This window comes from Cetorhinus maximus, chromosome 16 (genome assembly GCF_964194155.1).
Source record: "Cetorhinus maximus chromosome 16, sCetMax3.hap1.1, whole genome shotgun sequence".
NCBI lineage: Eukaryota > Metazoa > Chordata > Chondrichthyes > Lamniformes > Cetorhinidae > Cetorhinus > Cetorhinus maximus.
The window spans coordinates 88040543-88054458 of NC_135894.1; the positions used below are offsets into that span (position 1 = coordinate 88040543).

The 13916-nt window shown below is 40.2% G+C and overlaps 1 protein-coding gene across 3 annotated transcripts in view; it reads left to right on the forward strand.

Annotated features, from left to right (window-relative positions):
- vps26c (VPS26 endosomal protein sorting factor C) overlaps window positions 1–2426 on the forward strand; it is a 66236-nt gene extending 63810 nt beyond the window's left edge. For all 3 annotated transcript variants that reach the window (XM_078560303.1, XM_078560304.1, XM_078560305.1), the window contains one exon: window positions 2137–2426. In XM_078560303.1, coding sequence (XP_078416429.1) covers window positions 2137–2219 — 83 coding nt within the window. In that variant the 3' untranslated portion in view covers window positions 2220–2426. The remainder of the gene's footprint in view (window positions 1–2136) is intronic.
- Window positions 2427–13916: the final 11490 nt, after the last annotated feature.

A 13916-nucleotide genomic window follows, 5' to 3' on the forward strand; every position in this document is an offset into this window, starting at 1 on the left:
GGAAAGTCCAGGTTGAAAGTTGGTTTGGTGCTGTTTATTTTAAACTTTTTTTTATGGTTGCTGTGATGTTTATGGGTTTTTACATCACTTTGTGGGTTTGGCTTCAATGACCATCTTGTTCTCAGATTTTTCAGCCTCTGCGAACCAGAGAATATTTAAGTAAATGCAGCAAGGCCCAGAGATGGAACGCAGAACTCTTATGAGTGTACATATTGCCACATGATCTCGTCTTCAGTTGGCAGATGAATAGATCTGCCATCAGTCTGAAAAGTAGATCAAGTGTTCCCTTACAAATAGTATATTCAAAATAATTGCAGGCTTTACTTTTCTCAATGTCAAAACCAAAGGCACTAATTTGAACCTTGTGACATGCATTTCTAGTGTAGCGAGGTGCTGTCAGTTACAGATTTAACCCAGTGTGTCTCACTTCATATCAATTAGAACATGCAGCTATTGTTAACCATCATTCAATATCCTTGGAATATGCACCAAAGGGACTTGAAAGCTCTGTTTCCCTCAACTACTTAAAATGGATGGGATATATGAATTGACTGGACTGCAGCCATTTGTTACAGCTTGCTGATGATATTTATATAACATTTATTCTTTATCCATGGTGTGGCGCCTGCCCGCTTGGCTGCTGGGCGGTGTGGCACTCGCCCGCTCAGCTTCTGTTCAATGTATAGGATAGAAGGCAGCAAACTGCATACACTTCTTCATTTCACATTCTCTACACAGTGTAGACGACTTCCCTCATTGCTCGTGGAACCAACTTCTGCAGTATATGGTAAATGCTTCCAATTAAAGAATGTTAGCTATCCCAGGTTTAGATCAATTCTCTTTATAAGGGGTTTGAGAGTGACTAACTGGTCTTTGCCAGTTCCTAGAAGCTAAGTTGTTGGGCGTCTGAGGTGCTTAATCGTGGTTTAATGGTTTACTTTCACTTTTTCTGTCCCTGGTTATTACTACTGATTTTGGTATCTGATTTGAGATTAAGCCAACCTGTTTTACAAACTTGGTGTCACATTTGATCCAGGGATGAACTTGACTTCACATTCATGTCATCACTAAGATCACCTATTTCTATCTGCATAATCTCGCCCGACTTTACCCCGTCTCAGCGCATCTGCTGAAACCTTCATTCATGCCTTTGTTATTTCTAGACTTGACTATTCCAATGTACTCGAGGTTGCACTCCCACATCCTATCCTCTGCAAATTTGAGGTCATCCAAAACTTTGCTGCCCATATCTTAATTCACCGCATGTCCTGTTCCCCATCACCCCTGTGCTCACTGACCCGCACTGACTCCCAGTCGAGCAACATCATGATTTTAAAATAAAAACAAAAAGCTAAAAGCTACTGCGGATGCTGGAAATCCAAAACAAAACAAAAACAGAATTACCTGGAAAAACTCAGCAAGTCTGGCAGCATCGGCGGAGAAGAAATCAAAATCCCATCTTGTTTTTAAATCGCTTCATGTTCCTATCCCTCCCATCTCCTCCTCCAGCCCCACAACCCTCCTGGATATCTGCGTTCCCCTAATTCTGGCCGCTTGAGCATCCCAATTTTAATTGCTCCACCATTGGACATGCCTTCCGTTGCCTAGGTCCCAAGCTCTGGAATTCCAAAATCTCTGTCTCTCTCTACCTTGCATCCTCCTTTACGAAAGTCCTTAAAACCAACCTGTTTGACCAAGCTTTTGGTCATCTGACCTAATATCTTTGTGGCTTGGTGTCATGCATTTATACTGCTCCTGCAAAACTCCTTGAGAGGGTTTTATTACATTAAAGGCACTTTTCCAACAACATATTTATATTTATAGAGTTATTTTGGAGTGAGAGAAGACACAAATATAAATGTATATTTAAAAAAATGCAGGGAATACATAGATCAGTATTTATATTTAAAAAAAAAAGGCAAGATGCGCACACATAGCACCATATTCTATCTGTTCCATTTGCAAATTTCCAATTTTTTTATTTTACAACCTGTTTAACATTCATTATAAAACTGGAGTTAAAATCCAACTCACTTGCTTTATGGTATCTGAGATAATTGGTTCTTAGCCATTTGGAAGGGTTATATGTGCAATGCAATGAAAAAGTATCTGTTCTAATTGTATCTTTTCTTTCAGAATTTGAGGTGAATGTTGTGGTGGTTCTCCAGGACGACCATCTGATCACTGAGAATTTCCCACTTAAAATCTACCGGTTTTGACTTCCACAGGGAGCAGAGCGATTGTCTGTCGATGATGTGATATCCAGCGTCAAAGATGACGAATGACATTGAGTTGCTGAAAACTAGTTCACATTCCATTTTGAAAAGCTCATTTCCTATTAACTTGCCAAATGGTTGATTGGCATGCACCTTTTTGAGAAATGGAATATTGTTTTCTTTTTGAAAAAAAATAAATATTTGCACATTTCTGTTGTTTCCCATCTACACAATTTACATAGAAACATAGAAAATAGGAGCAGGAGTAGGTCATTCGGCCCTTTGAGCCTGCTCCGCCATTCAATATGATCATGACTGATCCCCTATCTCCATGCTGTGCTGCTGCGCTCTTCCCATACCTCTTGGTGCCTTTAGAGTCCAGAAATTATTTATTTCCTCCTTAAATATATTCAGTGACTTGGCCTCCACAGCCTTCTGTGATAGAGAATTCCATAGGTTCACCACCCATTGAATGAAGAAGTTTCTCCTCATCTCAGTCCTAAATGGTCTACCCCGTATCCTGAGACTGATCCCTTGTTCTAGATACCCCGAGCCAGAGGAAATATCATCCCTGCATCCAGTTTGTCCATCCTTGTCAGAATTTTATGTTTCAATGAGATGATCTCTCATTCTTCTAAACTCCAGTGAATACAGGCCTAGTTGGCACAATCTTCTTCATATGACAATCCTGCCATCCCAGGAATCAGTCTGGTGAACCTTTGCTGCGCTCCCTCTATGGCAAGTATATTCTTTCTTCTGTAAGGAGATCGAAACTGCACACAATACTCCAGGTGTGGTCTCACCAAGGCCCTGTAGAGCTGCAGTAAGATATCCTTGCTCCTGTACTCAAGTCCACTCGCAATGAAGGCCAACATACTATCTGCCTTCTTCATTGCTTGCTTTAGCTGCACCTGCATGTTTGCTTTCAGTGAGTGGTGTTTCAGGACACCTAGGTCCCTTTCTACTTAAACATTTCCCAATTTATCCCCATTTAAATAATACTCTGCCATTCTGTTTTTCCTACTGAAGTGGATAACTTCACACTTACGCACGTTATACTGCATCTGCCATGTATTTGCCCACTCACTCAATCTGTCTATATCGGCTTGAAGCCCCTTAACATCATCTTCATCGCTCACCTAGTTTTGTGTCGTCAGCAAACTTGGAAATAATACATTTGGTTCCCGCACCCAAATCATTGGTATATATTGTGAACTTATGCGTCAGGAAAATATGCTGCATAGATATTGAACACATAGAAATTCAAGACAGCCAAGTAGGACTGTATTTGTAGTGCAACATTGAAATCATGAAGAGTGATGCAGTTGTGTATGGAAATTTTTAAAATTATTCATGGGATGTGGGCATCACTGGCAAGGCCAGCATTTATTGCTCATCCCTAATTGCTCTTGAGAAGGTGGTGGTGAGCTGCCTTGTTGAACCACTGCAGTGCACATGATGTATGTACACCCACAGTGTTGTTAGGGAGTTCCAGGACAGTGAAGGAATTGTGAGTCAGGATACTGTGAGATTTAGAGGGGAACTTGCAGGTGGTGGTGTTTCCAAGCATCTGCTGTCCTTGTCCTTTTAGGTGATACAGGCCAAGGGGTTGGAAGGTGCTGTCAAATGAAACTTGGTGAACGCCGCAGTGTATCTTGTATATGGTATACACTGCTGCCACTGCCTGTCGGTGGTACAGGGAGTGAATGTTTAAGGTGGTGGGCTGCATTGCCCTGGATGGTGTCACGTTTCTCGAGTGTTGTGGGAGCTGCACTCATCCAGGCAAATGGGGAGTATTCCATCAAACTCCTGACTTGTGTCTTTTAGATGGTGGACAGGCTTTGGGGAGTCAGGACGTCAGTTACTCTCTACTGAATTCCTAGCCTCTGACCTGGTCTTGTAACCACAGTATTTATATGGCTGTCTAGTTTAGTTTATAGTCAATAGTAACCCCCAAAATAGTGCAGGATTCACTGATTGTAATGCCATTGAATGTCAAGGGGAGATGGTTGGATTCTCTCTTGTTGCAAATGGTCATTGCCTGACACTTGTGTAGTGTGAATGTTACTTGCCACTTGTCAGCCCAAACCTGGATATTGTCCAGATTTTGCTGCATATGGATATAGACTGCTTCAATATCTGAGGAGTTGTGAATGATGCTGAACGTTGTGCAATTATCGGCAAACACAGCCACTTCTGACCTTATAATGGAAGGAAGGTTATTGATGAAGTGCTGAAGATTGTTGGGCTTAGGACACTACCCTGAGGAACTCCTGCAGCAATGTCCTGAGGCTGACGCCGTTGTTAAAATAATAGACCAGGCATGCTGACAGAATCATTAGCAATATTGCACAGTGCCAAGCAATATTCATGGACTTTGAAAGCGCTTCCAATAGGGCATGCATCATAGACTTCTGACCAAGGTCAGAGCATGTAGAGTGCAGGGGACAAGTTGCAAAATAGGTACTAATTTGGCTACAAAGAGAGGAGGTAAAGGTAGTTGATCAGACTGACGGATGGTGGGAAATGCTGTTCCACAAGTGCTGGGACCACTATTGTTCACCAATTGTATAAATGGTTTGGAGTAGAATCCCAAGTGCAATAAATTCTGTGGTTGACATCAAATTTTGGCTATGGTTGATATGGAGGAAGACTGTGACAAAAATACAGAAGGATGTTAATACATTTGCAGTGGATCTGTAATTGGCAAATGAATTTCAACAGAGGTAAATTGGAGGTGGTGCATTTTGGAGGAGCAATAAGGCTGCAACACATTCCTTGAGAAGTCTAAATGGGTTACAGGTGCAAAAGGATCCATGGATACTGATTGACAAATCATTAGAAGTGCAAACAAAGCACTGAAGTTCATCTCCAGAGGAATAGAATTCAAAAGCAGAGAAGTTATGGTAACTTGTAAAGAACATTGCGACATGGAAACAACTGTATACAAAAAGGATATATAGAAGCAATGGAGAAGGTGCAAACAAGATTTGCAAGGAGGATGCCGGAACTGAGAGGGTACAACTGTCATGAAAGACTAAATGGGTTGGAGCTCCTTTCTCTGGAAAAAAGACAGCTGATCTTACTTGAAGTTATGAAAGGGTTCAGTAGGGGAGACATAGAGAATATGTTTCCACTTGTTCGTGCCTAAAACTCGGGCTGTAAATATAAAACAGTTGCTAATAAATCCAATTAACAATTCAGGAGGAGGTACTTTAGCAGAGTGTGGTGAGAAGATGGCATATTGCTTGGTTCAGGCTAATAACTTAGATGCATTTAAGGATATGCTAGATAAGTAAATGAAAGTGAAAGGGATGGAAGGGCATGTTGATAGGATGAGAAAATAATTAGAGTGGGAAGAAGCCAATGTGCAGCATAAATACTGGCATAGCCCTGTTGGGCTGAATGACTATTTTCTGTACTGTAAATTTGATGTAATTCTGTTATTTTCATCCCAGTTTCGGAAGACTGTGGTGGATAGACAAGTTGGATCTTTGAAAGGGAGATAGATTACTGGGAAGTTGAGCATTAAGAGATGAAGAGGAAATTGGAATTATGGAGAGCTGACAAGACTCAAAATGGTGGAGCAAAGTTAATGAGCCAAATGGCTGTATTTGTTATCCATTAAGCTGTGAATGTTAAATTCACTGCTAACTGAAAGCCAGAGAACTCTAGTCAATATCTCTGATTCAAATATCTTGCTCTCATGCAAGTGCTCTTCATATTTAATCACTAGCAGATTGTTTCGATTTAATATAATAAACTGAAGATTTCTAATGTTAGTGTTTTACTGTCCCTCTGTGCGTTGTTTATGAGAGCCAAACACAGGGATAATCAGAGTTAACCAAGTGGCAAATGATTATGAATAAATTCTCTAAAGGAGTCCAGTATTGCTATGTGTCTGGAATGCTAATGAACGAATTGTTGCTGGAAACCAGATATTAGAAGAGTCTCTTTGCTTCATGTGGAAAATGAGCTACAGAGGACTGTGAATTCAGATACCGAGCAGTGAAAATTGATTCATGAAACTGAATTCTGAATTCTCTTCATTACACAATTATGAAATGATACCGCACAGATTTGGTCCTTCATACTTGTGCTGGCTCTTTGAATCAGTTATCCAATTAATGCCACTTACCCACACTTATTGAATCGCGGTTTGTATAAAATTCCTATTATTTTTTACCCTTATGTTTTATATTTTAAACCTTTTTCTGGAACATCAAACACTCCTGGGTTAGCTCTGAAGCATAGGCTGGATCCCCAGCAAAACCACCTTCAGTAAACCCTGACAATATGCTTTAATCCTGACCTTTTAAATGGGTAATAAATAAATATTTGGAGATCGATGAATTTAAACAGCTTTGGGGAACGAGCAGAGGAATGGGACGAAATGAATAGCATTTCTCTTTAATGAGAACTGGAAATATCCATTAACTTTTTACCTTTATTCAAAAAACTTTTTATATACCTTTTTGTTATAAATATGAAGTTTGTAAGATTATGTTTTTGCAAGTCTCTTTAATTTAGGGTAAAATGGAGGACTGAAAGACATTCATCTGGCCTCTTCTGAATTCTGCCCAGCAACAAGCCTGGGTGGTTTGCTTGCTATGGGGACAATTGAGGCCCTGGCTGTTTTACTGGGAAGAAGCTGCAAGATATTCACACTTGTAGATAATTGCAAGGGCATCTGTGATACTGGGAAAATGTTATCTCCAAGTCTCTCAAGAATACTATAGACTGTCTCTTCAGTTTCAAAGTGGAATGGAGTTGGGGAGTCTTGAGGATAGCAGATTTGTATTTCTACCTGGATACAAGACTCATGTGATTCATGTTGCCATGAAGATGGGCTTTGAGGGGGGAAGAGTCCATAACAAGCTAATGTAGTATTGGATAACATTTTTTTTATTTGTTCACAGGGTGTTGGCATTGCTGACCAGGCCAGTATTTATTGCCTTTCCTTAGTTGTCTTTGAGAAGGTCGTGGTGAGCCACTGCCTTGAACTGCTGGAGTCCATGTGATGTAGGTACATCCACAATACTGTTAGGGAGTTCCAGGACTTTGACTCAATGACAGTGAAGGAGCAGTGATATAGTTCCAAATCAGGATGGGATGTGGCTTGGAGGGGAACTTGCAGGTAGCAGTGTTCACATGCATCTGCTGCCCTTGTGCTTCTAGGTGGTAGAGGTCATCGGTTTGGAAGGTGTTGTTGAAGGAGCCTTGGTGAGTTGCTGCAGTGCATCTTGTAGATGGTACATACTGCTGCCATTGTGCATTGGTGGAGAAGTGAATGTTTAAAGTGGTGGATGGGGTGCCGAATAAGCCGGCTGCTTTGTCTTGGATGGTGTCGAGCTTCTTGAATGTTGTTGTAGCTGCACTCATCCAGGCAATTGGGGAGTATTTCACCACACTCCTGACTCATGCCTTGGTGGTGGACAGGCTTTGGGGAGTCAGGAGGGCGAGTTACTTTCTGCAGAATCCCCAGCCTCTGATCTGCTCTTGTAGCCACAGCATTTATATGGCTGGTCCATTTCATCAATGGTAACCCCCAGGACATTGAGGGATTTAGTGATGATAATGTCATTGAATGTCAAAGGGAGAAGCGTATCTCTTGTTGGTCCTTGCGTGGCACTTTGGTGCAAATGTTACTTGCTACATATCAGCCTAAACCTGAATGTTGTCCAGATCTTGCTGCATATGAACATGGATTGCTTCAATATCTGAGTCGCTGTGAATGGTCTGAATATTGTGCAATGATCAGCAAACATCCCCACCTTAAGTTGGAAGGTCATTGATGAAGCGACTGAGATGATTGACCTCCAACAACTACAAACATCTTCTTTTGTGCTCAGTATGATTCCCACCAGTGGAGAGTTTCCCCCCTCATTTTCATTGACTTAAGTTTTTCTAGGGCTCCTTGATGTCACACTCAGTCAAATGCTGCCTTGATATAGAGGGTGGTCACTCGCACCTCAAAAATAAAAGGGAGTGGGGGAATGGAGGCAATAAATGTGTGCATCACCTACTGGGACTGATTGTTAACAGTTTCAGTCAAAGTTAATATTGAACTTTAAAGAACTGGTCCTTTTTCAAGTGTTTCCCTTTCCTTCTGCAGCTAATCACATTGAATGCAGCAGCTTTAACAAACTTGGCTCTGCTGAAATTGGTGTCTACTTCTGTCACCCAGCAAGTGCTGTAATCCTGCATCATGTAGATTTATATGTACTGGGACCCTCAAAGACGGAACTCAGACCTATCCCAATTTCTGCCCCTGGCTATCCTGATGTTGGTCTAAGGAAATTTGGGGTCTTTAATTTATCACTCATTTGATTTTCTGGGACCTTGCTGTGCAAATTGTTGTGATGTAAGCAATTGAATAACAGTGACGACATCTCAAAAAGCAAATAATTGGATATGAAATGCCTTGTGATGCTTTGAGTATATGAAGGAATGTCAAAGTTGTAATTAAGTCCTTTAATATTGTGCAGTTTGATTCATTAATCTATTTTCACAAATTCTGCCCTGCAACCCCTTAATTACAAATACAACCTTCAAACAGTTCGGAGTATGGGCAATCATACTGAATCTTCAATCCTTTTTCAATGTTGGGACAGGATTTGAGACCACGGACAGGAAGTGTTGCTTTATTGTGTAGAACATTGTTGTCTAATACAGTTCCCACTAGCCATATATGGTTTATTGGGAATCCAGAAACAATTATTTTTGATTTGTAAATTAAAAATGAACAATACACTCCTGTTGGGTATGAAACCTCAATACTCATACAGGCTTACTGTAGGCATGTACACTTTAATCTTTTTGTACATTTGGTAAAATGAGGTTGTCTGAGTGCATGTAAAGATTTTTTCACTAAAATTAGTGCATGAGGCTAAATTGGTATCACTATATCCATACCTGTGGCTAGTCAGAAAATTCAATTGGTCAAAACAGGTGCGGAGCAGCACAAATTTTTAGTGCAAGATTGTCCTCTGTTGGTGAAATAAGAAAATAGCATCATAGCTTAAAAAATCCTATGAAAACCACTTGCGTTTATACAATGCCTTTCACTGTCTCAGCATGTCCCAAAGCTCTTCATTGCCAATTAAATATTTTGCAGTGCAACCACTATTGTAGATGAAAATATTTTAAAAATTCAAATTGTCAGCAGTATGTCAGAGTAATGCTTTTCAAATTAGTTTCTCGATTTCATCTTTTAAATGGCTGCTTTGAGTGGAAATTTTGACATTTTTGGATCATTTTACTTAAAGAAATAATTTTCTTGGTTTCAACATTGCATATGAGATCGTTTAATGCTTCTGCATTGTTGAAACATTTGTATACAATGTGGCAAAGATTAGTGGTAAGCCAGTGAATTGGGAAAATTTTAAAAACCAACAAAAGACGACCAAAAAATAATGAGGAAATAAACTTTGAGGGTAAACTAGCAAGTAATATAAAAATGGACAGTAAGAGTTTCTGTAATTATATAAAAAGGAAGCAAGAGGCCAAAGTGACCATAGGCCCCTTAGAGAATGAGGTTGGGGAAATAATGGAGAACCAGGAAATGGCAGAGGAGTTGAATAAATACTTTGCTTCAGTCTTCATAGTTGTAGATACTAATAGCATTGCAAAAATACGAAAGGGGCAAAAAGGGAGGGGGGGGAAATAAATACAACTATCACTAGAGAAAAAGTACTAGTGAAACTAATATGGCTAAAGGATGAAAAGTCTCCTGGACCTCTTGAGTTGCATCCTAGGATACTAAAGGAAGTAGCTGCAGAGATAGTGGATGCACTGGTCGTAATCTTTCCAAAAATCCGTAGATTCTGGAAAAATCCTAGAGGATTGGAGAACGGTCAATGTAACACCCTTATTCAAAGAGACAAAAAACGGGTAACTATAGGCCAGTTAGCTTAACATCTGTCATTGGGAAAATGTTGGAGTCTATTATAAAGGATGTAATAGCAGAGCGTTTAGAAATACATAATCTAATCAAGCAGAGTCAGCATAGCTTCATGAAGGGGAAATCATACCTAACAAATTTATTAGAACTCTTTGAGGAGGTAACAAACAGGATAGATAAAGAGGAACTAGTAGATGTAATATATTTAGATTCCCAGAAGGTGTTCGATAAGGTACCTCGATAAGGCTACTTAAGATAAGAGCCCATGGTGTTGGGAGTAGTATATTAGCATGGATAGAGGATTGGCTAACTAATAGAAGACAGAGTTGGGATAAGGGGGGCATTTTCGGGATGGCAACCTGTAACTACTGAAGTGCCACAGGGATCAGTGCTGGGGTCTCAATTATTTACAATATATATTAATGACTTAGATGAGGAAAGTGAATGTACTGTTGCCAAGTTTGCAGATGACACAGTCTACAGAGCGAGAAAGACAGATTAAGTGAGTGGGCAAAAACTTGGCAGATGGGATATAATGTGGGAAAATGTGAGGTTATGCACTTTGGCAGGAAGAAGAGGAGCTAAATATTATTTAATTGGAGAAAGACTGCAGAAGGTTGCAGCACCGAGGGATTTGGGAGTCCTTGTGCGTGAATCCCAAAAAGCTAACATACAAGTTCAACAGGTAATAGGGAAGGCAAATGGAATGGAGTATAAAAATAGGGAGGTCTTGCTAAAACTATACAAGGCACTAGTTAGACCACACCTAGAATGCTGTGAACAATTTTGGTCCCCTTATCTAAGGAAAGATATACTGGCATTGGAGGCAGTCCAGAGAAGGTTCACTAGGTTGATCCTGGGGATGGAGGGATTTTCTTATGAGAGGTTGAATAGGTTGGGCCTGTACGCATTGGAATTTAGGAGAATGAGAGGTGACCATATTGAAACATATAATATCCTTAGGGAGCTTAATAGAGTAGATGCTGAGAGGCCATTTCCCTTTGTGGGAAAGTCTAGGACCAAAGGGCATAATCTCAGAGTAAGGGGCATTTAAGACGGATGGAGGAATTTCTTCTCAGAGGATAGTGAATCTGTGGAATTCTTTACCGCAGAGGGCTGTAGTGGCTAGGTTGTTAAGTATATTCAAGGCTGAGATAGACAGATTTTAATCAGTAAGGGAATTGAGGGTTATGGGGAAAAGGCAGGAAAGTGGAGTTGAGGATTATCAGATCAGCCATGATTTCATTGAATGGCCTACTTCTGCTCCTGTGTTTTATCATACAATAGACAAGAACATTAATGTATGTATGTTTTTATAGCTGTTCTGCAATTCCTGTCGAATGGATTGTTAATGGATTACTAAAGTGAATTAAAACAATTGTTTAGTATTGGAGGGAAAAGGTCAGATCTGTCAACAATACAACAATAAGACAGAAGATTTCTTGAGATTTGTTAGGTTAGTAGTGAAAATTATATTTTGTTGAGTTCAAGATGCTACCTATCTGGGTAACTATAGACCCAGCAGCAACAGAGAGGAGCTGGCCTGCAAAACGCTTTCTGCGGTTCCACAGCTTGGCAGATTCTTCCCTGATGCACTGAAGGAAAATGTTTGACGAGAATGATACTGGGGCTTAGAGGATTAAATTATGAGGACTGGTTGACTTGGCTTGTATTTCTTTGAGTATAGGGATTGAGGGTGAGCCGATCAATATGTTTAAAATATTAAAGGGTAGATCAGAGTTAGATGCTGTCTGATATTGAGCGATTATTCTTCAGTGTTGGCAGAGCTGTCAATATCAAAGAAATGCATGAGGGAGATTTATGAGCAAAGGTTAAGGCAAATTGCAAATCCATTTAAACATGTACAAGGTGAAACTTCATGTCAGAGGAATGAGGGCAAGAGCCAATTATGCTGCAACATAGCAACACTATCTGCAGTTTTCTGCTCACTATCCTCTCTCAATTGCTGCAACCAACTCCAATGCTAGTTATTGCACTGCTGTCTGCAGTTATTAATTTTATGGCTGTGGGCTCTTTCCGTGCACCAGGAAGCAATTATAAAGACCTCAGCCCACTAACATTGACATAGTTGTAGATGCACTCGGCTTAATTCTTCCATTTCCATGTGAGTGAAGCTGACTTTGACTTTTGGGAACGATGGCCCAGTATCGAGAAGCTGCTAGTTAGCCATAAACCCATGATGTACAAAGAAGCATTTCACATTGCGATTAGAGCTGATTTTCCAGTCCCATATCCTGCCTGCATTGTAGTAGGTCAGTATAGTAAAATAGTGGTTCTGAAATTTTTTTTGTCCACTTGGGCAGGGCCACAGACCCTGAAATTACTACCCCCACCTTTTGCTTGTCACTGCAACAAAACTTCATCAGAATTAATGGGACGAATGGCAGTGCTTTTGATGAGACATCAATGAGGCGATGTATGGTTCTGCGTTCAGTAAGTTCCTCCTGTTTTCAGTGTTGAAAATCCGATTTTGCAGCTGTTAACACTAACATAAATCTTGCTCATGCTTATGACGTGCTCTGCATGCAGGGGCTATTTATGGGTTGTGTAACAAGGTGAGTGGCAGGGTTGAGGTTCTGGCCTGTTCTCTCCTGCGGCCTCAACCATGGTGTGTGTATGTGTGTGAAGGGCCTGCATTTTGGACCACCTGGAGGATCCCTGTGAACCACACTTTGAGAACCATTGCAGTAAAATCATTTATAATTAATTTTATTAGATGCACATTGCAAAATTTAAAATGGGCAGTCTGAAATCCACCAGTGCTGAAGGCAGTCAAAAACCTTAAGTCTAAATCACCCCCCTTCCAACTTGGTGAGAAAAGGGTTCTGGGAAGATTTTTGGGAAGAGTTCATCCTGGTTTGAGTGGAGATTGCAGGGAATAGCCCACTGGCAGGTGGAAGCTGTCTGTGTAACCAGATTGTGTCTTTTTGTTAGGCAGTGTTGTCTGATGTGTTTTGCTACTCTAAAGCTAACTCATTCTGACAAAAGTATTCTAAGTATTCTAGCAAACAACCCTCACACCTCTGAAGATTCAGAAAAGTCTTGATTGCTTAAGAGCCCTTTGATGTATCTTTGACTGATTCCATTTCCTGATTTAATGCAAGCAAAATACTGCAGATGCCGGAAATCCAAATTAAAAATGAAGTGCTAGGAAAAACTCAGCAGGTCTGGCAGCATCTGTGGAGAGAGAGTGAGAGAAACAAAATTAACACAGTCATATTCAACTCAATGTTAACTGTTTCTCTCTCTCTCTCCACAGATGTGGCCAGACCTGAGTATTTCCAGCACTTTTGTTTTTATTTTTGATTTAATGGCTTAGATTTTTGCTGTCAAAATAATGGTGACAGGTTAATACTACAAATGGTGTGTGGTTTTCAAATTCGAAAATTGATGTCAGAGTTGTGCAAGTCTGCTGTCAGCTTCGTGGATATGGCATCTTGTTGCTTGCCTCATGAAACGCTGTGAAGTTGCTGTAAGTGCACAGTAGATCTGAACAAAACCTGCTAGAGTTATCATTTCAACTCTAATTTTTAGTGCCAGAGAATCATTAACTATTACAAATGTGGAATCTCTTTCCTTCAAGTAACTGTCACTGGAGATTTTAAGAATGTAATTTTTTTGAAGTACTCTTCCTTTCTGTCTATCTCTCAATCTCATCTAACTTTATATTTCTTTGTGTACCTGATTTGATAATGAATTCACCCACTAATTTATAATCCCTTCTCTGTCCCCAAGCTGTTAATTTTGCTATTTATTAGTTTGACTTGAGATACTGT